The following is a 24352-nucleotide window of genomic DNA, read 5'->3' as shown; positions in this document are numbered from 1 at the left end:
AAATATCAGAGTGTCCTTTTTTCAAATCTCTAAGCTTACACCTCTGGACCATAAAATTGTAGAGCAGATTGGCTAAAAACCAATCTGCAAACTTTCATTGGAGTCACCCAATCTACAAACTTTCATTGGAAGCACCCAATGATGGCAAATCTTCATTATCTTACTATCTCTATCATATCAGAAAGGGATCTTTGCAAACTTTCACTTATGTTGAAAGATGATGAGATCAAATTTTCAGCTGGTCTTCCTCTGCCTTTCTATCTTTCAACAGTATTCTCCCCTGAAGTGACAGTTCACCCCTTGTGGTTGCAATATCTTTACAACTATTTGTTCATCAAAACATCTATTTGCCCCCTTCATCCAAGCATTATAGACAAAACACACAGAACAGAGGTGCATTACCCATACTTCCCATACTGATTTTCTGGAGCCAAGACCCAATGTGCAAAACACCAATGTGAGATTTGCTGCTGACCATGAAAAACCTTTACTACTTACTTCCATGAGTTGTTTTTTTACCTATCAATCTCATTATTGGACCATATGATACACCACCCAAACATCCATCCCTGGATGACACCACTGAGCCAGAATCTTCCAAAGCTGAGCTTTTGTGGTATGAACAACGCTCGGACCTCAGCGAAGTCATTACGGTCAGCGGTACGGTACGTTACGGTCCGCGCCGTACCGCGTTCCGCCTTTTGACACTACGGTACCACCGTACCGGAATGCCAAGTGTCAGAACCCGGTTACGGTCCCAATTACGATTACGGGTCCACTTCGTTACGGTAAACCGCGACAAAATCTGTTATGACTACGGTTCCATACAGGGTTTTCCCCTTAACCCATTACCTCACACATTCCTGATACCATCCCACAATTTTCTCAACGCAGGGGCCTTCCAAAACCATATTGATCCTTACAAACTCTCAATCATCTCCACCTCAATCCTATTCACGTCGACCGAGACCTGGTTTACCTCATCATTTCATTCAACCTCCACGTTCGAATGGAGCTAGCCAAAGCTCAGATGGACGATCGAGCTCTCGTATCTCTGCTGTCATGTCAAGTCACTCGGGCAAGCAGATTTTTGACCCAACATCTTTCAAAACCTGGCCACCGGACAGATACGGAATCGGAACTGGAACTCAAATAATCCCATTTTCTCAGGCCACCGAGAGGCCAGAGCTAGATATGAAGAAGATGATGATGGGTTGTCTGCTACTACTTACAACTACCCGCAATCAATCGTTCTCTTTTCGAATTGTTTTTCTCGTTTCTTGTTAACTTCTTTAATCAACAACATGAAGAAAAAATTGGTATTTTCGTGCTTTTTATGATATTCTTCTGTTTTGTGGCCTTTCTTTCTCATCTTTTGATGTTTTCTTATCTATTTTCTCTCAAGAGTATTGCTATTATTTTACTTCTTTTCTTGTCTCTCGTTAAGAGGTCATTATCATATCTTTTTTTGTTTTTTTTTCATATTTTTAATAGAATAGGCCGCGACGACCGAAATCTGGCCCTGAGATAGGCATCGCGGTACGCTTCATTACGGCACAACCGTACCAAAGTGAGCATTTTGCTACGGTGCTCCCCCACAACGTTACGGAACGGTTAAGAATTAATACGGTTGACCGTAACGTTATGGGTTTTACATAACGTTACGGCGGATTACGTTGAGATCCGAGCGTTGGTATGAATGTGACTTCCAGTAGTTTACTGTATATCTCTACATAAATTTTATTTGAAACAACTGCTGACCATCTTTCGTGTATCTTTTTCATGAACATCCATGCCTTTTCCATTCCAAATCTCAGTTCCTATCTCTATCCATTGATGCTCAAAAGACGCCCAAAAAGCAGGTAGAAGCATTTTTCTGCTCTGCTTGTGCAATGATAGCACAGGTGATATCAAAAGTGGAATCCTTTGATGTTTTCTCATACCCATTCATTTCAAACTCAGTTTTGGATGACTGTTTGACAGATTTAAAAAATGATACTATCTCAACTTCTATCATCAGCTAGATCCAGTCATTGCCTATGTTGCGGAGACCTAGGATGGTATTGTGTAAATGTTGTATGATTACCATGTCTATCACGGAACACTTTTCTTTGAGATATATTTTCTTTAATTTCAGTGTCCAAGGTTTCTTCACCATCTTTACTGTTGTCCTCATGAGAAAAATACCAGTTTACTAGAAGGGCTAAAATCATCTGATAGTCATATACCATGTATTCAGTATTGCTGTGGTTTGTAAGGTAGTCAAAAAGAAAATATGAGTGAAGGTAAGTTCCCCATCTGCACCAGGTCACTCTTTGAACATCACTTTGGAAAAGGTTGTACCTTCATAGCATCATCTTTTTACCTTTATCATGGCTTTCATTTCCCAGAAGCATGGGATGTACAATAATGTTATTTTGATTATGTAAGGTTTTGAAATTGAGGCACCCCAGAGAATTTGTGTGTTTATTTTCTTCTTTTCTACTTCTTTCATTCTGGTCTTCCTGTCATTCTTACTGGATTTCACGACCTTTTCATTAGTTAGATCTCCTTATATGATTCCAGAATACACATCCATTTGTTTCGTTTCGAAATTGTAATTTGATTGAGCAATGGAATTTGAACCTTTTCTCTAAAATTTCCTTCTATTTCCCTGAGATTTGAGATTATTCTTTGCTTTGGGGTTAAGCAAAGTATTGTAAGTAGCTTTACAAAACTGAAGGACCAAAATTTCCTGCCTCATTCGTCTTTTTCTTCGAAATATAGAACATTTCTGGGTAGGTGCAGAGTGGTGAACTGTCCAAGGAAAGTGCTATTAAAGTATTTTGAGGTATCTTGGTGTGAGCTGCTGCGCAGAAGTGTCTGCCCACGTCTTTCACATGCGGTTGCACATGTAACGCATACATACAGCTCAAAACTTTTTCCAAGAACGCGCATTGTTGCACAGCTTCTACAAGAAATATGACACAACCTCACACCTCCTCCAATGCAGAGAATGCCAAACCGACACAAGATTCCATGATTGCAGGTCCAAGTGACCGAGCGACCCGTTTCGAGATCGACCTTGACAGCGATGTTGAATCACAGAGTGAATCTGAAGATGGGGGCGAAGAGAACAATGAATGGGACGATTGGCAAGAAGATATCAGCACACCGACTTATTCATTGATCCACCCAACCTCAAAATTATCATCAGTCGAAGAAGCTTTCGAACATGACATCCGCAAACACAATTTTTGTATCAAAGCTTTGATCAAACGACTTTGTTTGGATTGTATCGGTCGTATCAAGCTTATCAACTGGATTCGTTCAGGAAATGATTTCGGAAGAACTAAAGTGGAATTGAACAGTTTGACTGGAAAAGAGAGTTGGTTGCTTGATGAATCTCATGAATGGCTTATCCCTCGTCTTCCCGAGGATGGAATGCTACGTAGGCAATCATTTCTTTATGCTTTTGGTCCCGAAATTATCCAGTCTCCCAGAAGATTGATTTATTTAATGTCTTAGAATACGATTTTGAGGATGAACAGACCGACCAGGCGGAATTTTCACCAATGGCTGATCAAGTGGTATCTGCCTCTGATGGTCGCATCGCGGCAAATGGGCACATCGCTTCCCAGTTGGAAGTTGAACGGCTGCGTATCCAGCTCGAGCAACTAGGACAAGACCATGCCCGAGTACGGAAATTATTCGGAGACACCAGCTCTTTGCTCGAGGACACCCGTACCACCGCTGATTCGACAGAGCCTAAAGCAGAGCGAGACGACGACACTCACTACTTCTCTAGTTACGCTCACGAAGGTATCCATTGGACGATGATTCAGGATCAAGTACGCACCGACTCATACAGGCATTTCATCACCTCCAATCCAGACCTATTTCATAACAAGCGAGTCATGGACATCGGATGTGGAACAGGAATTTTATCATTCTTTGCTGCTCAAGCTGGAGCTAAAAAAGTATATGCAGTTGATGCAAGTCAGATCGCCAAGAATGCAGTTATGAATATGAAAGCCAACGGAATTTCGGATGTTGTAAAGGTCTTGAACAAAAAGGTTGAAACTTTAGATATTGAACGTGATTTAGATGGTGAAAAGGTCGATATCATCATTTCAGAGTGGATGGGTTATGCATGCTTGTATGAAGTCTTTTTACCTTCAGTACTCATAGCACGAGATCGATTCTTACGGTCAGTCGATTCCGGAGGTCTCATGGCACCCTCTCAATGTTCGATCTTGATGGCTGGCTGGAGTGATGAGACTTGGCTGAAAGAAAAAGTATCTTGGTGGGATGAAAATAAATATGGATTTAAGATGCGCGAGTCGATGACGAAACGCATGTATGAAGAGGGTCTCATCGAGGACTTTCCATCTGACGGTATTTTGACTCAATCTACCTGTCTACGAGATGTGCACACAGCCACAATGTCATCTGAGCTCAAGGACTGTATCTCGTTCGCTAAGCCGTTTACCCTCCGGTTTCGTGATCAATTGAAAGCAAATCAAAAGTTCAATGGTTTCTTGATCTGGTTTGATACCTTTTTTACTACTGATGGCCGACTTGTTGAAGGCCTTGCCCTGGAAGATGACCATAATTGGACGAAAAGTGAAGGTGAAGTTGGATTTTCGACTAGTGCTAGAGCCACCTCAACACATTGGCATCAAACTTTACTTTTATTGAAACAACCATTTGATGTCACAGCCGGTTTGTCTTTCACTTTTGTTCAATCACGACTGGTGTGTTAAATGCCTGATGCTGAATGTCGATTTGTGTGGGATTTGTAGACACTGAGCTAGAGGGGGTCACAACATGGTCCGTCCAGCCCGACAACGGACGTGAACTCGAAATCAGCATGATGTGGCGAGTTCGCAAAGATACAAAATCAGACTGGGAACCTTACTCCGCCCAGGTTTGGTCAGTGTAACTTCAACCTGCTTGTTGGCGTACATCTCTTGGGCTTTTTTATTGCTTGTGTTCGGAGCATATATGGAATGAAGTCGAGGACTTTCTTGATGTGATTGCGAAATCTGTAAAAAACCTACCGGATGATAGATTCCACTATCTGCCATCATCTGCGTGCAAACCATTACCCACACCTAATGATAGAATTATATATATCCGAGAACATGATTGGCGACTGTCTCTCAATTCAAACCTTGTCATGGCGTCTTCAAACCTTTGCCTTACAGACTTGCCCTAACTTGCCCATTGGAGTGTGATATTCATTTCCCACCTAAAGCTGAGCTTTTTTTTGAAGAATTAAAGAGTTTGTAGTATACTCATTCTGACGGCATTGTATTCACATGGACCTTCAAGGTGTGATCATGAGGGTTTATCTTCAGGAGAAGTGGCGAGCAATTTATAGAATTCAGCCATTGATGTGGTGTCATGTCAATTTGAAATCTGTGAAACTCGTGTCAACTTTCCATTTCAACTTCAGTCACCATCTGCTGCCAATCCATATTCTCAACTTCATCACAAACTCAGTCAACTTCATTTCTCTATCAACCTCTCTTCGAATCGCACATTAACTCAATTGGGCAATGGTAGAAACTCCCGAAAAAGAAACGAAACCATCACTTGAAGCCTTGGATCTCGATGACCTCGCAGCTGCCACGGTGGCCGATCGAGGAGAGGTCTGGCTTCTACAATGGCTGCACAAACTTCAAAACGATCTTGACGCATCAGATGAGGTGAATAGGATGCCCGTCTTCTCAATTTGAAAACCGCATCGAGACTCAAGCTTTACCCCTTCTATCATAGGATGCACTCAGAGCTTCTCAAACTCAAATCGAATCCGATCTAGTTCGGTTGCTCACTTTTATTGCCCCTACATCTCGACCCGCTCCACCACCTGGAAGGCCTATAAGGAATATTATTGCAAGGATATTGGTGAAATTATGTGGGCATCATTCTCTACGAACATGGTGTACATCTCAACTCTAATGAGATACCGAGGTCTTCACAGTTGATCGAGCAGAGCAAAGAACACTTTTCGACGTAGTAGGAAATCTGTTGAGGGTAGCTGGCACAGAACCCTCAAAAGTGACCCTCGAAAATAGATCGTACCGTGTGTGAGTACTAGGGTCTTGCTCCAGATTTTTGATCGTGACTCCAGTTTTTGACCAAATCGATCGCCCCTTTCTCAGATCTTGCTTTTATGTTGCAGGGGAGATCATGAAGGTTCACGGTTCACAAGTGATGTCTCAGTTTGCTGAAAGTGTATTGACATCACTAAAGGTTATCAAAGCAAGCTCTTCCGTGAGTAATTTTCTACATTTTTTAATCCGTCATCCACATCACACAGTTTCCTTTTCTTTTCCTTACTTATTGGTCGTTTGAGGTCTTTATTTACGCAAGCCACCCATACTAAGATATCAAGCTCTTCACTGCTTGAACTCAGCACTCATCATCGGCTCGAAAACTCTCACTTCCTCAGATAATCTTGCAAAGGACGTCCTCAAGACACTTCGAGCTACCCTTGCAGACAAAACGTACTCGATCATCAGAGGGACGGTCGAATGTCTTCTAACTTTATCAGATAGATCCTCTGACCTTTTGAGTTCAATGAGCGATATTGAAAGTTATCTTACGATTTGTGTCAAGGGCCTGGATACTGTAGACTTTGTCACTCGCCGATCACTCTCGAGACTGATCGCCAACCTATTGGCCTCCACTCAGATCGCTGGTTCAGCTGCAAATGCTACCAATCAAATGAGCGCTTCCGCCAAGTCTAAGAAAAAGAAGGATGGATCGGAGATGAAAGAGGATGACCCTTATCCGAATTCGATGACTGCGGAAGAGAAAGGCAAGACATTACTCAAACCTGAAGAAATGCTAGCTCTCCTTAGTACGCCGTACTCCAAACCTTCTACCACTCGACGGACTAGACTGGGACTCATCGATGCATACGGGGCCTTATTGACGCTCCTTGGATCTACCTGGGTCGAACAGCAATACCCCGAGATATTACAGCATATCATCAATGACATTGGATGTTGGAGGCCCCCACAATCATCTAGCCTCACTCCAGCTGTCCTTCGACACGAAACTCTGATCTCTAGAAAGATGGCGAGCGTACTCCTGCGTGATATCATTTCTGTTCGTCTACTCTCTGAGCAGGGTCAAGTCGTGGCGATTAGAGAGATTTCCTCTTCTATACTAAACAAATGGCCAGCGTTGATGCCCACCCAACAACCTCCCAGTAAATATTCTCTGGTGATCGCTTTAAACGAAGTCGCAAATTTGTTGAAACAAGTCGGCAGCGCAACGCTCCCTATTCAAGAGGTTTTATACAATCCTTTAATACGATTACTTGGTCATCCATCATACTCGGTTCAGGTCGCAGCGGCCTTGTGTCTGAGGACTTACTGCTATGTCGCGCCCATCAAGCTTACCAACACGATCACTCACACCTTAGAGTTACTCAACAAAGATCTGGCGCAACTTTCGAATCCTGCTGCACCACCAGATACCAACAAAAGGGCGATTGGCCATGCACATGGACTAGCTGGATTAATGAGCGTGATATCTTTGAGGCCCTTATATGTTTCGTTTGATGTTTCTTCCAAAGTGATGTCTGTCGCCATTCAGCTACTGAAACAATGTGGAAGTCACTCCTTGAAAATTTCAGCCTTCGAAATCCAGGTGTCCTGGATCTTAGTCAGCGCGCTAACATCATTAGGCCCCAACTTTGTCAAATTACACCTCTCGCAATTGTTAATCCTTTGGAAGAATGCTTTACCCAAACCGATGGCAAAAGATGCTACCAACAATCAGTTTCGAAGTGACGCAGATTGGGGGTTCCTGCTTCATATTCGAGAATGTACTCTTGGTGCAATTCTAAATTTCTTGAAACATGATGGCGACAAGCTTGTCACACTCGACGTTGCTCGAAGGATTGTAGTGATGTTGAATAACGCATTAGCTTTCTTGGGTGACTTTGAGAAGAAGTATCTACAACCTGAACACGAACAAGCTCCTTTTGCGAGTTCAAAGATGAACTTGATTGACCGAGATTTCCTGATGCGTAGAAGAGTGTTTCAATGTTTTAATGCGCTTAGTAAGATTTCGATGACGTCAGCTGAGGCCCATCAGATCAGCTTGTTGGACATGACCTTGTCTCTTATGGCGGATCCTGAGAAGTACACCGGCTCATCTGTTCAAGCAGCGATCAGTGCTAGTACCGGAAGTTTTACTAGTGTATGGGATTCTAATGACGGCTTCGGTTTCGGAGTCACTGGCCTTTTGAAAGAAAATGAAAGCATCGGCGAAAGTAGCGAGACCTCCGCATCGGCTGGTGGAGATAGAGGCTTGGTCAGTGATTGGCTAAATCGCGACTTGACCGATGTAGCCATCGAGTCAGTTTTGCATCAATCTTCGATCGAAAGCAATGAACACGATTTTCTGGTCCTTTGCACTCCGAAAACACTCGATGGACCGATCGGTATCATGGGTCATGAGACGATGCTACCTGCGCCACCTATAGCCACCTCTATGATTGATTCTGCCATAGAACTATTTGCTCTTTACTTGCCGCTCGTCAACACGAAGCAACAAATGGCGATCCTAGAAAAACTTTACAATCACGTCACTTCCATGAAACTCGAGAAAAATCCTGGTCGAAAGATGGCAATCTTGGCCAATTCTATCACTGCATTTTTATTGTCAACCCGGACATGCATGTCTTCCGGTTACACGGGCAAATCAAAAGCTATCGATCCTTCAGTCGCATCTCTCATGAAAGATGTTCTCAAAGAAGGTCTCGTTCATGTGGACTCACGGACCCGAGCGGCTTCCGCAGAAGCGTTTGGAAGAGTATGTGCACTAGCCGGGAATACTTTCATGGTGAATCAAATTCAACACTGCGTCACGCAAATCGTCAATAACACCGACCCGCATTCACGATCAGGCTATGCGCTGTGTTTCAGTCAAATTTATACCCAAGTCGGGTCTCTATCGGCTGGCGTGGTCCTCAAGACCGTTGTGGATATTCTGATGTCGCTTAGTGCAGATCCGCACCCTTTGGTACACTTCTGGGCACTGAAAGCGTTATCAGAAGTCATCCATACCGCAGGCTTATCATACTCACCATTCTTGAACTCGACCCTTGGCGTGGTCGTGAAGCTGTACTGTACCGACAGTCACGAGCTTGAATCTGGTTCGACTGGATACGTCAATATTCGGGGTAATTTGCCAACCTATCAAAATTTCTGCAAGATACTTAATGCGGTCATTGGAGTTTTGGGGCCTGAACTGTCAAGTTGCGGTCAAGCCAAGATTTTGTTACAATTGTTGAATGAAGAGTTAAACGAAGAAACAGATGATGGCATCAAGGTTGAGGCCTTGAAGTCGATTCAACACTTTGTGATGTTCTCTATCGAGTCAATCAACTTAACACAGCTGATTCAAACTCTGCGCAAACACTTGTCTTCCAATCGTCGAACGTTGAAAGTCGCTTCAATTAATTCCATTTATCAATTGGTACAAAAGAATGCTGCTCTGATGTCGAAAATCGGGGGTGACCGGCTGGTGGTAAATTTGTTCTCGATTCTAGATGAGGATCCTACCATTGAAGGAGTCCGTGATTCGATCAAAAGCTGGCTTAGACAGACAGCTGATTCCAATCCAACGGCCTGGATTGATCTATGTATGAGAATCGTATCAAGAAGTACTACCGCCCAAGTGAAAGCTGTTGAGGAGGAAGGTGCGGTGGGTGCATTTATAGATGAAGAGTCTCAAGGATTAGATTTAGAAGACAATGGGGGTCCTGGCGCTAACAAAGCTCGCACGAACTCACGTTGGAGAACACAATTGTTTGCTTTGCAATGCCTTCATGAAGTCTTCTTGACTTTGATTCGAAGTAAGAAAACTGAACACTTCAGTGCACAAATAGCTAGATCCAAAGGATTGAGCAACTTTCGATCTCTCATGATCAGCCGAGTATCTGATCTGATCAAGATGGCTTTCACAGCGAGTACAGCGAGCATCATGGAGATCCGATTGGAAGGACTAAATGTCCTGAGAGACGTGATCGAAGTGAGTGAATTTTTTATAGGAAGGTTCTGTGTCATAGGATGTCGATGCTAAGAATGGGTCTCCAGAACTTCAAATACTCATCCGATCTAGACTTCGATGAAGCACCTTTACTTGAACAACATCAAGCTCCAATCGCTGCCGCGCTGACTCCCGCCTTTTCACATGACTCCTTTCCTGAAGTCTTGGCCTCAGCAATTCAAGTTTGCGCGGTATTTGTTGGATCTGGAGTTGTGAAAGAGATAGACAAGATGGGTAGAATGCTAAAGCTACTGACATCTGCTCTAGAAAGCTGTCGAGGTTGGTGGTCCTAAACTTTCATCACAGACAAATATAGTTTCTAAAGTGCTTTCATAAAAATCGATATAGACACTGAAATCATTTCACTGGGCGAGATGAAGGAACTCAGCTCTACGGCGTCGGTAATGATCAAGACAGCTGTCTATGCGGCTTGGGCTGAATTCCAAGTGACCTCGGTTAAACAAAACTATCTATGTGATGTTATCAAGCCACATCTGGCATTACTTTGCCCGCTTTGGGTGGCATCCTTGCGAGAATATGCTCGCTTGAAATCAGATGAAGAAGCCTCGTCTACCGGTAGTAGTCATTCTAATCCTTTCGATGCGATGCAGGGAGGGTTTACTCGTGAAATATGGCTACCAGTCAGTTCAGCTTAATTATCTTGCGGTGAATGTATGACGGCTGACGATAGACTTTTGCAGTATTATGAAAGTGCTTGGCTCAAGATGATGAGAGCGACCGCTTATCTAATCAAAGCTAAAGAGCCATTCATCCTTCGGGCCCTTGATGGAGCAGATATATCCGACACAGAAAAAGCAACTACTGAACCGACCACAAACTCGCTAGAATCACGTGACGAGCCTGCGATGTACTTCCACGTTCTGCTTGGCTTAGTTTACGAAGCTGCAGCCCTGACCGCATCGGCTGGCACAGATGACCCGGCGTCATCTGCGGCACAGGTGATGGAAACATCGCTCATAGCATTGGAGGCATTGCTACAGAGCGAAGTCGCCGGTATCCATGGCCTTCAAAAAGACAGCGCGGTGTTCGGCGAGATATGCAATTTGTGTTATCGATTGGCTGCCACGGAGACTGCTCGGACACAGGTGCTAGTAGTTCGATGCATCCTACAGCTTGGACTCGGCTGTTTGGGACCTTCAAACAAGGCAAATGAACCTGATACTGCGTACGTTATCGCATCTTCCCCTTTGGCTCAAAGCCCTCGTGACTTACTTCAGCAGGCCGCTGCATGTTTGGTAGGTTGCAGGTGAATCAATGTCTGCGAGTCATAATACAACTGTTGAAGAATGCCATACCTTCCATGTCTTCTATGGCTGCCTCCAGAGGTACGTCACTACGCATTGCCTGCTGATCAGTTTACATCTCAACGATGGTCTGACGGTTGCATCTTCAGCCCGGAAAGCTCCTGCCCATCATGCTGCCCTGGTCATCTCCGCTTTCAGTGCTTGCGCAGATCTAGCTGATCGCAGTCAACCAGAAAGTCGAGATCGCATTTATGGTGTGGCTCTCGGTCTCTTCAGTGGTACGTCTCTCTTTATCCGATCTTGGTATCATGAACATCCGTTGATTTTCAGATATATGATTTGGGCGACCACCAGAGATCTTGAAGGATCGGACGACGGGTATTGATCTTGTAGGGCCTGTCCTACCCGCATTGAAAACTCTTGTTGAGCGGGGATTTGCTTCAAAGCGGGATGGCCCAGAATCTGAAATTCTATCAAGTGTGCTTCATGGCTTACTTTCACAAGCACTTCAAGCGGTCGAGGATACGAGGTATGGTACTTATTCTACCGCATACACACCCAAGCTTGTATCTGACAATATGCACTTACAGGCAAGAGACAACCTCGCAGACCAGTTCTCGAAACAATTTGTTGGCTTGCGTGTTGATTTTCACCAGCTTACCTTCTGGTGTGAAAGTCTCAAGAACAGCGTTAGAGCATTGTTGTTCGTTGATCACGGCCAACATAATGTCAGATGAACAGGAGGTACGTTCCCAGTTTGGAAAACTTTCAAGAAGATTTGGCTGATTCACGTGTAATTCTTGCTTCAATAGACTGCTACCACGGCACTTCATTGCGCCAAATCCTTAATACTGACTAAGAGTCGAGTCTCAGGCGTTCTTCAAGTTTCACTCACCCAACTGTTACCAGCATTGATTGATTTCCTGGCCAAACTTGCCGGTCAAAGTGAGATCAAGCCTGCACATCTGGGTATGATCTCCGAGGTATTGAAGACGTTCAGTGGTATCTTGTCATTTGTGCAGGTAGAGCAGAGTGAGCACAGAATTTCTTTCATGTTGACTCAAGCTTATTACATATGACAAGAGAGTGCTAATGATCAAAACCTACTTGTAGGGCCACAAACGATGTCAATCTTTTTGCCGGTTTACTTGATGCTTCTTTCAGAATCGAGCTTGAGCATTCGACCGATCGCAGTACAACACATTCTATCGCTTGCTTCTTTAGATGCAATAGCATTTAAAGAAGCTACTAATGCTTTAGAAGCCGATCAAAGGACTTGTTTAGAGAACGCATTAAGAGGATCGATCCAATCTACTTTGAAGTCAACATCTACTAATCCAGCAAGTATTTCTCCTAGTATAGCATTAAAGAGTTTCGGATAATTGTTTGTTCTTTTTTTACGTGGCATTGGTTTAAATCTTGAGTAGTTAAGTTTTATGAAGCGTTCTTTGTAGTCAGTGGATTGCGTTCGAATGGTGTTTTCATTTTCCTCCGAGACTGTTAAGATGTGTTTTGTCAAATAATTATTAGCTTATAGATGGTTTTTTGTTATAAGCCAAAGAAACTGAGTTGATTGACCTTGTTCTCAAAGCATATGAAATGTACGATAATGATATATGAACTTAATTCGTTGCATAAAATTTGATTGAAAGACAAAATTAAATTTGTACGAGAAGCTGCTTTAGGCCTCCTCCCTTGCTTTTGCTCAAGACATATGCTCAACTCGAAATAAGACAACTCAAATGTCAATTATCAAACTCATATCAGAGCAAACCAAAGAAAAAGATGTAAGTCGCTTCACAACAATTATACCAAAGAGAAACACAAAACAAAAAGTAAGCTATTCACAAAAAAAGTCTGTATAAGCAGAAGAGACTGCCTTCTTGAATGTTCGCAACTGCACAAATCGAAGAAAAATGTAAAGAGCGACAAAGAAGAATACATGTATGATGGTATGAAGAATCGACAACCAAGCTATCAGACAACATGCTTAGACTATGATAATTGGAAACCAAAAGCTTCTTAAAGATCTATCAACGAACTGGCTTCATGATTGCGGCAAAGCTATCGAGAAGATAGTGCTGATTCGAGCTACTTGTGTACCTTCGTACAACTCGAGCTTGTTGTGGAACCGAGCGGATGTGATGAGCTGCGAGCGCACGACGACCGATAGGTACTGCCAAATTCTTTTTACCATCTGGAGTAGTCTTGCAAGAGTCACCAAGAAGACAAGCCTGTTGAGTGTTACCCGGGTGTTCGAGCGCTCCGTTGGAGGCATCGAACAAGCAATCCACAAATGCTTCGTAACAAGTGACGTATTCAGGTCCCACATTAGTCTTCTCAAAAGTCTCATGAAGAGCTTGAACCTTGGAAGCGTAATTTGGATCTTTAGGGTCTAGGTTTTGTACACCGCTAGATTCAATTTTGGCTGCTAATGAGGCTGGCAAGACTCCGTACATCTGGAAAAGAGCAAATCAGTTTGATACTCGACAGGAAAGACCTGACAGACGCGCACTTGTTGAATGTATCCATAGACAATTTCCTTGACTGATGCCGCGGGGCCGTTTGGCTGACAGAGCAGTATAAGTTGTTAGATTAGTGCGAGTTTCGAAGATAAGAGAGGGGCGTACCTTTGTTAGACAGTTATGGGTGGCGGCAATGTTGGCGGCTGAAGTAGGGCTGGTGGTTCCAACCAAAGTGTCAAGACAGTCTGCGATCTTGTATGCATAAGTGACCTGTGAGATGATCAAAGAACGGAGTTAAGACGGATATCAACATGATGAAAGGCTTGAAAAGGCAGGATACAAACTTGGTTTCCAGCGTTGGACGCGACAATCGAAGATGTACTCTGAGCAATGGCATCGCGGAAGTATTTGTCATTATCGGTTTGAGAGCTTGTATTCAAATAATTGTCGGCAATAGTGTGAATAGAATCAAGGATATTTGGTTGCAGATAACCAACAAACTGTGAATTATGGCCAACGAAAAAACATTAGTTTGAGTCTGTCCATATGGTGGGTCAGAAGACGACTTACCTGGTTGGTGACGGAGAGGTAAAGTGTCTTCAAGTCATTGTACGTTGATTTGCCAGTAGGGGAGCGCATACAGTTCTGAGTAGCTTTCATCTTGTCCGGGTAGCTAGCATCACTCTTCATGGCATCTTGGAAACAATTTTGAGCGTCGTTCAAGGCTGCTACGAGCTGTCCGCTCACGCTAGCTTGAACAGAGGTGATAGCGTTGTTGACTGAATCGTAAAATTTCTGCTCGCCGGGAAGCACAGCTGTGAAACTAGGATCTAGTGCCTTGGAAGCATCGTGTAAGATAGATTGAGGAATCCCGTTCCCTCCAAACGTCTTAAGCACACTAGACATAAGCTGAGAAATTATAGCAACAGTCAGCACGATATCCTGGTTTCGGTTTGATTCAGATGATCAAGACTCACGTTAGACACTCCAGTTACCGACATGCCGTTCTAGATGGATCCGACCATCAGGAAAGTAAGACAAATGGACGAGGTCATCAGGCAAGAGAGAACACTTTGAACTTACCACTACACAGCTTTCCCCGTCGTGCAGACCTCCCTGCTGAACCAGCCCACCAATACAGTCTTTCAAGTCGTTAAAGTGTAAAGCACCCTGACTGGAGGAAAGAATCTTCGTCGCAGTGTCTTGTATGCTGTTGAGGGTTTTGTTAATTGCATCCGCCATCGCATTCAAACGTTCTTGAGACGGAGCAGCGCTAGAGCCGATGTTTTGGTTCAATGGATAAGCAATCGCTACAAGATTCAAATCCATAATGCGAAATTAGTGATGACATCCTGCTATAGAAGTGACACGATGGGAAAGACGCGATCTTACCGCCTTTCACAATATTCTGGAATAGCTGAGCTGTTTCACGAGACGATTGAGTGGTGGAACTTCCCGCTGAGGCCGTGACTGCTCCAGCAAATGCCTCGATGGCTGAATGAGCATCTGACTTGACCTGAGCTGCCACCACCTTGGGTGCACTCATGTCATTCGCAGTTGGTCGTCCTGATACAGTCGCAGGGCTATATCCCGAGGTAGTAGGGGTAGGTGCTATATACTGAGCCGACACAAGTCCGGAAGTAGATAAAAGCAAGGTTAACGCGTTGACTGCGTTAGTGCGCATGTTGCCGATTGAAATATATGATGATTTTTGTAGTTTTCTTGAAATGTGCAAAGAATGATTGTCTAGAGGGAATGCAAAATCCTCGAATGTGAAAAGAGTGAATTGAACGAATGTAAAATCTGGACGGAAGCAAATGAAATAGATAATATGTTATTTGAGAAGCCCAGGACGACCTGGCAAAAAATCAGGAAGTATATAAGAAAGTGAAGAATGCTTGAAGAATCAGAATGCGGAAATTAAAGTATGTAGATATTAAAGTAGATATTCGAAGGAGTTTATGGATCTCTTTATGGATCGAATGACTGGTGAAATTAAAAAAAGGCTTGAGATAGTGAGATTGTTTGATGCACTCCGACGGCTTTACATGCCAAAATTGAATTTGATTCTCAAGAATTGACTCAAAGATAAGAAAGGCCAGTGTGTTTGCGAACGAAGCTCCAGATATATGAGTCGGTGAGGCCGGTGTAGCGAGGTAACTCCAAGGGGTCTAAGCGTAAACTCTGCATTGATAGCGAAAGACTCAACGTTCAGGAGAGCATGCTCGCAAGTGAACATCTAGGCCAATCAAAGCAGACAGAGTCGACGGAAATCGGTTTTCATGCAAGACCCGCATTGATTGTCAAAAGAAACGCGAGAGTGAAGGAATGACCCCGCACGGATTCGTGGACGTATGTAAGAAGGCCATCCGCAATGTTGATGAGTGTGAGCTCCACCCAATCAGTTCAAGCAAAGACACTGACTCCATATTGGACCATCGGGCAGCGCGAATCAAAGATCTGGGAGCAAGCTACGAATTCTGGAGGAGACAACAGCTGAGAAGGCGAGAGACCTTAGGTAGCTCACTCACTTGTTCCTGCGTCGAAAAGACTGAATGTTTGTTGAATCGTGAATTGTAAAGTCGCCGATTTGCTAAACTCAATCGAGTGCTTCTCTTGAGAAAACCCCGATTTGCCAAACCTTGGCCGCGCTGCACACAGACAGACGCGCCATTGAGCGGGTCTTCTCAGGTCTTCTTCTTGAACTTTTGAAAGAAGCTTTACCTCCTTAACGAACTGACATCTTATTACAGTCCAATTGTACTCGACCACGCTTCAAAATTGTTTTACAACTTGAACCATTGCTTGTAAGTCTCATCAGGCTATAATCAATGGAGTGGTTCGGGGGTGAAAAACACAGCTACGGCGTTGACGCAACATCGATCTTTGTTCAGGAAGGATACGATCAACAAAACCCTGAAGTGATCAGCGAGTTCGAATTTGATCACCGAGCAAAGTTGACACGATGTGCAAAATCTTTGTTTTCAAGGAATTTTCTAGTGATCACACCAAATCGAGTCTTGAATAAAGCGAAGGCAAGAGGTCAGATTCCAGGCATATGCTGTATGATGTCTTATAAAGACGTGATAGTGTAAGAGTCCTTGACTGTAATATTCTTTCTAACTAGGTATGAAGTAAAAGGATGAATGGCGAAACCAAGACTGGTGAAGACAAGGGTGATACTGCGTTTAGGCAGTCGGGCAAGAACGTCCTGAAAGTAGGAGCAATCAAGAGAGAACACAGTAAAACAACAAAAAAGAAATGGAATATAGCTCTTCAAATTACATTAAGATCCTTGTATCCATCAGATAAACATCTGATTCTAGGACAATAAATCATCATTGGATCAAAGGTATAATCAGCATGAGCACAAAGTGTAAAAGGGTCAATAATTGAGGAAGGGCAAACCATGATAAACGTCCAAGGTTGTAGACCAAATATTAAAGTACAACTCAACCACTCAAACAGCATTGTTGTGCTGTAAGAGCATCCACAGCCGCGCGTCATGAACAGTGACGTACGGAAATTTGGGGTACTAGAGAATATGCAGGCATGCCCACAACAGGTAAAATGTTATTGAGAGGACATAAAGTTTTGTAAGGTTCACGTGAAGCCAAATCTTTCTCTTCAACTAAGAACCCATGACACAAGCTTGTTTGCACTTCTTCAGACTGAGATTGGCTTGAGTGGGATTATGTCTTGATTAAAAAAATCATGCATTAGATGATCATGTACAGAGTCATCAACTTTTCCTACAAATTGGATCTATGGTGGGCTTGAATTCATTGGATACCAAAAGATTGAATTTAAAGAGTATTATTGAAAGGAACTTCCGCTTGTAGTATTCATTGTGTAAAATTGATGTTTGTCTAAAGACAAGAATTAAAGGACCAAAGGGGGAAAAATTAAAAAATGGAGGAGATTGCACCAATCAGCCATTGAACTGCCTGGCAAAAGAAAAAGCATGATTGATGTTGGCCCTACAACTACATCTAAAGACAAATAAATATGGTCCTCAAACCTGTGCAAAGATTTTTGTGCAAGATTTGTGCAAATTCTGTGCAAGACATGAATAGAATTGGCATGGATTTTGCCTTGCACGTTGGTCTCACATGGTTTTTGTAACAGTTGGAACACAATAGCTGGGGATATCAAGAAAATCAATGTGCAAGATTGGTGCAAGAAATCTTGCACAGATCTCACACATTGGTCTTGCACAGTTTTTGCATAGGTTTGAGGACCATAAATTAACAATGAGAACAAGGACAATGTTCTGCTTACGTCTGCATCAGAAGGGTCAATGATAAATAGATATAAAGATCTATAGTGCTTGAAACACATTAGAGCATGGCGGATTTGAAAGAATCATTATCAATAATGACACATGGATCAACAAAGACCAGTAACATCCAAGACCACATTGTGTTTTGTTCATTTTCTTTTTTGTAAAGTAGACCACACAATGGAGGAGATGTATGAAGATTATGGGTTGTACACTCAGTGTGAGACCAATGCAAACACAGATTTACACAAAGAGGTAAAAGAGAAAATGGAACATGAAGTAGTTGTTAAAACAAGATAAAGAGGTACAATAGGAATTCAGGTATATTGACTTGTTGAATTGGCTGGAAGATTGTGGTATGGGATTGGTTTGGGGGTGGAAGAATTCTTTGTGAGTTCAGAAAATCAAAATAGGTAGAACAGGTTGAAAACGAACATATATACCAATCCTCAAACACATAATTTGGAGTTAGGTTAAGAAAAGGTCACTATTAGCCGTGTTCAAACCAAACCCGGTTGACACAAAAACCCAGTACACCCAGTTGCGTTTTTGGTGATAACTTTGTTCATCTAGTGACAGCTCTTGACACCTTCCAGCCAAAAAGTTGACCGGGTGTACCGGGTTTTTGTGCAACCGGGTTTGGTTTGAACACGGCTATTGCAGATTGCATGTCACAGTAGCAAAAGCATTACAGGTCACCCAAACAAAATAATTGTGATTGTATCATCAGATGTGAAAGGAACAGAACATTGTGAACAATCAGAAGTAAAAGAATGACAAGGATCCTCCACAAGGTGAGAAAAGCATAGTTATGCACCAGCAAGGCATGAATGTGATGAGGGTTGTAAGAAATTCATTGTACAGACCTGAATAAGGTTCCATTTGGCACAGAGTCTTTCAATATATACTGTACCATATCTACTTCAATAGTATCTGATCACTACAAAAAGTTTTATTTATGCTCCTCAAACTTGTGCAAGATCCGTGCAAGATATTGCGGGATACAAAGTAGAATCCGGGCACGTGCCCGGCCTTGTGCCCAGATTTTTTTTGCTGTGTTTCTTGAATTTCTGGGCAACAGTCTGGGCCCGGGATTCAAATGTACTTCTAAAAAAATCTGGGCACAAGGCCGGGCACGTCCCCTACTTTGTATCCCGTAAACTTGCACATTAAACTTCTCGACAACCCCAGCCATTGTGCTCCAACTGGTACAAAAACTGTGTGAGACCAATGTGCAAGGCAAGGCAAGATCTGTGCCAGTTTTCTTGCACAGAATTTGCAACAAACTTGCACAACTTTTTGCACAGGTTTGAGGACCATAAAAAGGGGGAGTGAATTTTGAAATTTCCAAATCACAGTCTGTAAAGGCTTTCCAAATGACAACTACATGTACAGTCAATTTCAGAAAGCTTGAAACTTTTTGCCTGCAAAACTTGAGCAGATTGGTGTCGAATTGTTTCCAAGCTTTGTGAACTCAACTGTAATATGGGTTTAAAACATGGAACTCTTTTGAAATAGGGGGTTTAAAGTTAGCTTCTTTACACATTTTTACACTACAACAACTTGCCCGTTGTTGTAAAATATGCATACATTTTTCAAAGTGGGACACCTTCTTAGGTGGCTCACATCAAAAATACATTGGTTTTACACAGTTTTGTTGACAAAAAACTTGCCCAAATTGTAAAAGAATACCCAAAAAACAAACGAACTTGAGACCCCCCAAAATGATGTTCATCAACCTTTGCAGCTAATTCACAATGCAACAAACATCTCAAAAGGGTAGCCAGTGGTCACAGGATTACTCAGAAAATGTCAAATAATAAAATGAGCTTTAGTAATTCAAATTTGAACAACTTTTAGGAGACACTCATATTTTTGAAAATCACTTGAGGTGTGAAAATAAGAAATCAATCACCTTCTTTTACAATAACAAAAGATCAGACATCTGATAATTATAAATAAGACTAACATAGAGAGAAATTTGAATGTAAATCATAAAAGAATGAGCAGACAAGAGAGTGATAAGAGGAATTTTCAAAAGTGGAGGATTAAAAGTGTTGATGAAAATTGTAAATGAATTGTACAGTCAAGATCCTTGAAAGTCAGGATGGGGGCACAAAAAATAACGCACCAAGGTGCATGATGAGAAAGTTGGGCTTTCCACATGTTTATTTTCTTATAAAATTCATTTCAAGTTGTTTTATGAATCAACTTCAATTAACAATTGAACTTCAAACAATCCGTCTTCTACCTTACCAGCAAAAAATATGTATTCAAGGTTGGTTACATTTTTGCGCGGTGAAAGGCCACGCCTAACGCGCCAGTGGCACCTAGACGCGCCTGTTTTTCACAAGAACACGCCAGGGCGCGCCTTTTTTTTCAAGGCTGCACCCCCATCCTGACTTGAAAGCCATACCACATTATTTCTATAAGCCCTTCAAATCCATGGGGTATGGATACCACATTTGTGGTGGGGGCCAAAGTTGGACTTTACCCCTATTCCCTTATCCCATACCAAAAAAGATTTTTTTGATAAAAACCCTGTTAAAGCCATAATTCCTGGGCAATGTGGAAGGTGAACAAGCCATCAATTGATGAATTTTGTAAAATTTTGGTGCTTCAACCTTGCTCAATTGTAGCTTTTTCCACCACAATGGTGCCTTTCATCCTTTGACATGGCAACAAGGTGTATATCACTTTTACACTGGAGGGAATTTAGATAGAAGGATGGATGAGACTGGATGGTGAACAGATGAAATTAGAGTTTAGGATTGGCTGCTATATTTTGTGTGACAACATTGGCAGAGTACCTGAGGGGGAAATCTTGTCAGGCATGTTGTGATTCAGGTTGTGATGATAGATGTGGGGATTTGACCCAAGTACAGAAACACAGAACATATTCTGGCTTTCTGGCTTTCTGGCTTTCTGGCTTTCTGGCTTTCTGGCTTTCTGTAAATTGTTTTGGAAACTTTGTGGAAAAGTTCTAGAACAACTTTGTGCAGTATAATTGAGAATAGACCCATGAGGTCTTCAAGGAATGATTTAGAACAGAAAATTTGATACCTTGTAAAGTACACTGGAAAAGTGATCCATCATCAAGAGTTGCAAATCCCAAAAATAGAAATCATAATGCTTTTTGCTTGATCCATACTTCACTTTTTTGCAATTAATACAGAAATAAGTTGATCTCATCATTTTTGACATCCACTTTCATTTGATCATATACCACCCAATATACATTCCATGGGCTTGAACTTGAGGTGTCAATCTTGTTGGTTGCTTTTGCTGACTTTGCTGCCTGATAGTTCTGTCCTGCATCTATTGTTACACTGGATGCGCATAAACATCAGATAACGCAACTAGAAACGCCTCAAAACAAGAGTAAAAAGAGAGACCTGTTACCCGGGTTTGAACCGGGGTTCCCAGGAAAGTCAGGACATCAGAACCTGGTGTCCTAACCACTAGACGATAACAGGCTTGGCGGTTTTCCTAGTTCCACGAATACGAACGCTTCAAAAGCACAAGAAGATATGTAATCAAACCAGGAACAACAAGCACTCATCCTTATATGCAAAGCTTATCATCTTCTCACCAAAGGTTTTTGTATTCCTGATCATACATTGCTATTGTATACAATCACTGCAATACAATGGTCAGACAACAGCCAATAGTTCAATCCCCAAATCAGGCAAACAGAATGCAAAGTATTTCAGCAAGAAGGGATGATGATAAAAAACCAAGAGAAAAAGAGTGTTAGAGACGAAATCAAGTTTGAGTTTGTATAACTAATCCTTGATGAGCAGTACCGATCCAATCGAGTACTGAATTCCAACACTGTTCACCGATTTGCATATGACTACCATCACATATACCATATGCGATTCGACCCGATTCGTCAAGTTCCTTCAAACCAATGTAGTCCTGTTCAAAAACAGATCAAGATCATTAACGGAGGTGAAGAGGAAGAAAAAAGAACAGTAAGGAATTCATTACTTCTTTATAGATCGGTAGACGTTCCAAGGGAATTGATTCCTCGGTACGCGTCGAAACACCAAAATGGGCTGATGCAGCTGGCTTAACAATTTGCTCCTCACTACATCGTCAAAGATACATTGATTTGTTAGACCTACTGATGATTGATCGCGTACGCGTTGCACCAATTTCACACAAGACTGACCTAAATCTGATCATCACAAAGTTCTCCAACATGAGCATATTCTTCTTATAAGTTTGGTTCCGTTGCAATTCAGGAGGATCCTGAGTAAGAGCAGGTCTGGAAGTGAGATTTTCTCCCGGTTGATGATCACCTGCAAGTTCGTTATTGATATCCCGAAGGAAATCATTGTGCTCAAAGTAAGGCCCCAGATCCCTTTGATCACGGAAATATTGAGCTGGGAGAACTGTTGTTTTTAAAATGTAAGTAAAAGACGTAGAGTAAGTAAATCGGATCATCTGCGAAAATTCTGGAGGCGAAGCTCTTAACTGTGTTCTTGAGCATAAGAGGAGTAGACCGAGCCAGTGCTGATGAGCCGTTTCACGATCTGACAACCAACATCGAAGAATCCACGACACGGAGGGTATTCGGACACACCCATGTGCTTCAAATGTAAATTGAATCAGATTCGCTGTGCCTTTATGAGGAACTTGTTGTGAGTGCTAATATAGCAAACCTGAGCGCCCAGAGTGATCAAGTTTCGGACGTGTGGTTGATTGCATCGTTCGACGTAGGCACGTAGGAGTTGACCGCCTTGAGAAAACCCTATGCCATCAAAACCTCCTACGAGCTCATCTATTGTGTTTAACTCTTGGCAAACATATCTACAGAAGATCAGATGGCACGAGACATTGCGGTAGGAAATCAGTTAAAGATCTGTTTTTAAGAGAAAAGAAACTACATGATGAATAACCGGTTATGATATTCACTCTACTTCCGCATTTGCAGATCCGAACCATGTAGCTTTTCTACAATACCGAATGAATGAACAACCCGTAAGCCAAAGTAACAGATTTTGAAGGTAGTTTCATCACTCACTGGTCTTCATCTGGCCTTTCTGCAAGATGTATCAAGTATACAGACGTTCCTGGGTAGCGTTCAGTGATAGATTCAGATAGTCTGTCGAATTCTGGGTTCTTATAACTATCTCCTAGACCATGCCAGATCTATAAAAATGGTCAGAAAGATGACTGTTTCCGTATTGAGAACTGAGATTCTACTGACGACTACAGGAGTGTTCGTTATATAGGGAGTCGAATGACTTGAAAGCTTGAGGATTCGAGAGGCAGGTTTCGGGTTAAGATTGAGTTTTGAGGTAGCGATGGAAATCTCGATGATGTGTGATAAGATAATGATGAGGGAAGCTTTACAGAAGACCATCCTTTATCACTTCAACAAAAGGTTGGTATATTACTTGGTAGGAGTGTTTCGTGAAGTGGAAGTGTGATACTGATAGATTGATGTGAAGATTGGTATGTAGTGTTTCAAAATCAAGCCAACAATGTGAATGAGCCAAAGGGGTAATATTCAAAAGTACCGAGACTCGCTTGACCCGATCCACGATATCCATGAATCATCCGGCTCTTTGAGATTTCAGGCCGTCTCACCTGCCACGATGGATTCTTTTTACAATTTCATTAGCAAGATTGAAAAGAAAAGGGGTGCAACTCAAACCTCGACCACATTCGATTTCGATCGCCGGACTCGCGGGCTCCAATGTGCATCTCTCGCATTCGCAATACGGACGATCGTTCGGGATTTGGATATATGCGAGTCTCAAATCTCATGTACAAAAGGTTAGCAATGGATTCTAAGAAGCACGTCGTTGGCACTATGATTTGCCGCTGACCACCCCTTTCAATTTGTAGACTGGCGTGCGTTTATTTCGGGATCATCAAGCATTGTAGTTACATGAAGAAGGACAAATAATACTTCACGCAGTTTCAGACGAGTTGCTCTATGGACACCCTACGCTCCTCTGAAAAAACGTCTACGCAAGCGCTAGGCTCGGCCAAGCAAGCTGAGTAAGAGAATGTGTGGTCTCACGTAGACAAGGTTCAGTCATAATCGAAGCGAAATGTCTTGACACGAACCCTGAACCATCAATTTTCATCATACCTCTGGTCAGCTAAGGGAATGGCAACGTCGGGACAAGCTGAGTTACAAGCAGGAGGAGATTGTGATGAAAAATTATGTTCTACATCTGTATGTCCCCGGCTTTATCTTCTCTTTCTTTTTCTGGGGCTGATATTGTAACCGTGCGCTCGATCAAAAGCTGAACAGGAATCAG

The 24352-nt window shown here is 42.5% G+C and overlaps 4 protein-coding genes across 4 annotated transcripts; 2 read left to right on the top strand and 2 right to left on the bottom strand.

The window, feature by feature from the left end:
• Window positions 1-3737: 3737 nt before the first annotated feature.
• MELLADRAFT_27180 (uncharacterized protein) lies at window positions 3738-4867 on the top strand (the record flags this gene model as incomplete). The annotated part of the gene is made up of 2 exons (XM_007406214.1): window positions 3738-4704; window positions 4785-4867. Coding segments are annotated over 2 exons (1050 nt in total), but the record flags the coding sequence as incomplete, so codon positions are not given.
• Window positions 4868-5543: 676 nt separating this feature from the next.
• Window positions 5544-13780, top strand: MELLADRAFT_76824 (uncharacterized protein; the record flags this gene model as incomplete). The annotated part of the gene is made up of 15 exons (XM_007406215.1): window positions 5544-5693; window positions 5764-5902; window positions 5969-6070; window positions 6170-6261; window positions 6361-9428; window positions 9609-10038; window positions 10104-10335; window positions 10405-10697; window positions 10758-11312; window positions 11363-11402; window positions 11471-11599; window positions 11715-11850; window positions 11912-12065; window positions 12134-12353; window positions 12435-13780. 15 exons carry the CDS (start codon window positions 5544-5546, stop codon window positions 12701-12703), a joined length of 6009 nt encoding a protein of 2002 aa, XP_007406277.1.
• MELLADRAFT_115419 (uncharacterized protein) lies at window positions 12925-15701 on the bottom strand (the record flags this gene model as incomplete). The annotated part of the gene is made up of 8 exons (XM_007405863.1): window positions 12925-13780; window positions 13837-13890; window positions 13952-14056; window positions 14131-14286; window positions 14357-14695; window positions 14764-14793; window positions 14870-15096; window positions 15179-15701. 8 exons carry the CDS (start codon window positions 15468-15470, stop codon window positions 13355-13357), a joined length of 1629 nt encoding a protein of 542 aa, XP_007405925.1.
• A 5970-nt stretch (window positions 15702-21671) lies between these two features.
• On the bottom strand, window positions 21672-23525 carry MELLADRAFT_47019 (putative palmitoyl-protein thioesterase precursor; the record flags this gene model as incomplete). The annotated part of the gene is made up of 8 exons (XM_007405862.1): window positions 21672-21989; window positions 22062-22161; window positions 22246-22468; window positions 22552-22666; window positions 22739-22886; window positions 22992-23030; window positions 23101-23228; window positions 23287-23525. The coding sequence occupies 8 exons, from the start codon at window positions 23440-23442 to the stop codon at window positions 21834-21836; spliced, it is 1065 nt and encodes a 354-aa protein (XP_007405924.1).
• Window positions 23526-24352: the final 827 nt, after the last annotated feature.

This window comes from Melampsora larici-populina (assembly GCF_000204055.1).
Source record: "Melampsora larici-populina 98AG31 unplaced genomic scaffold MELLAscaffold_5, whole genome shotgun sequence".
NCBI classification, from domain to species: Eukaryota; Fungi; Basidiomycota; class Pucciniomycetes; order Pucciniales; family Melampsoraceae; genus Melampsora; species Melampsora laricis-populina.
This window is presented reverse-complemented; position numbering and strand designations above follow the sequence as displayed.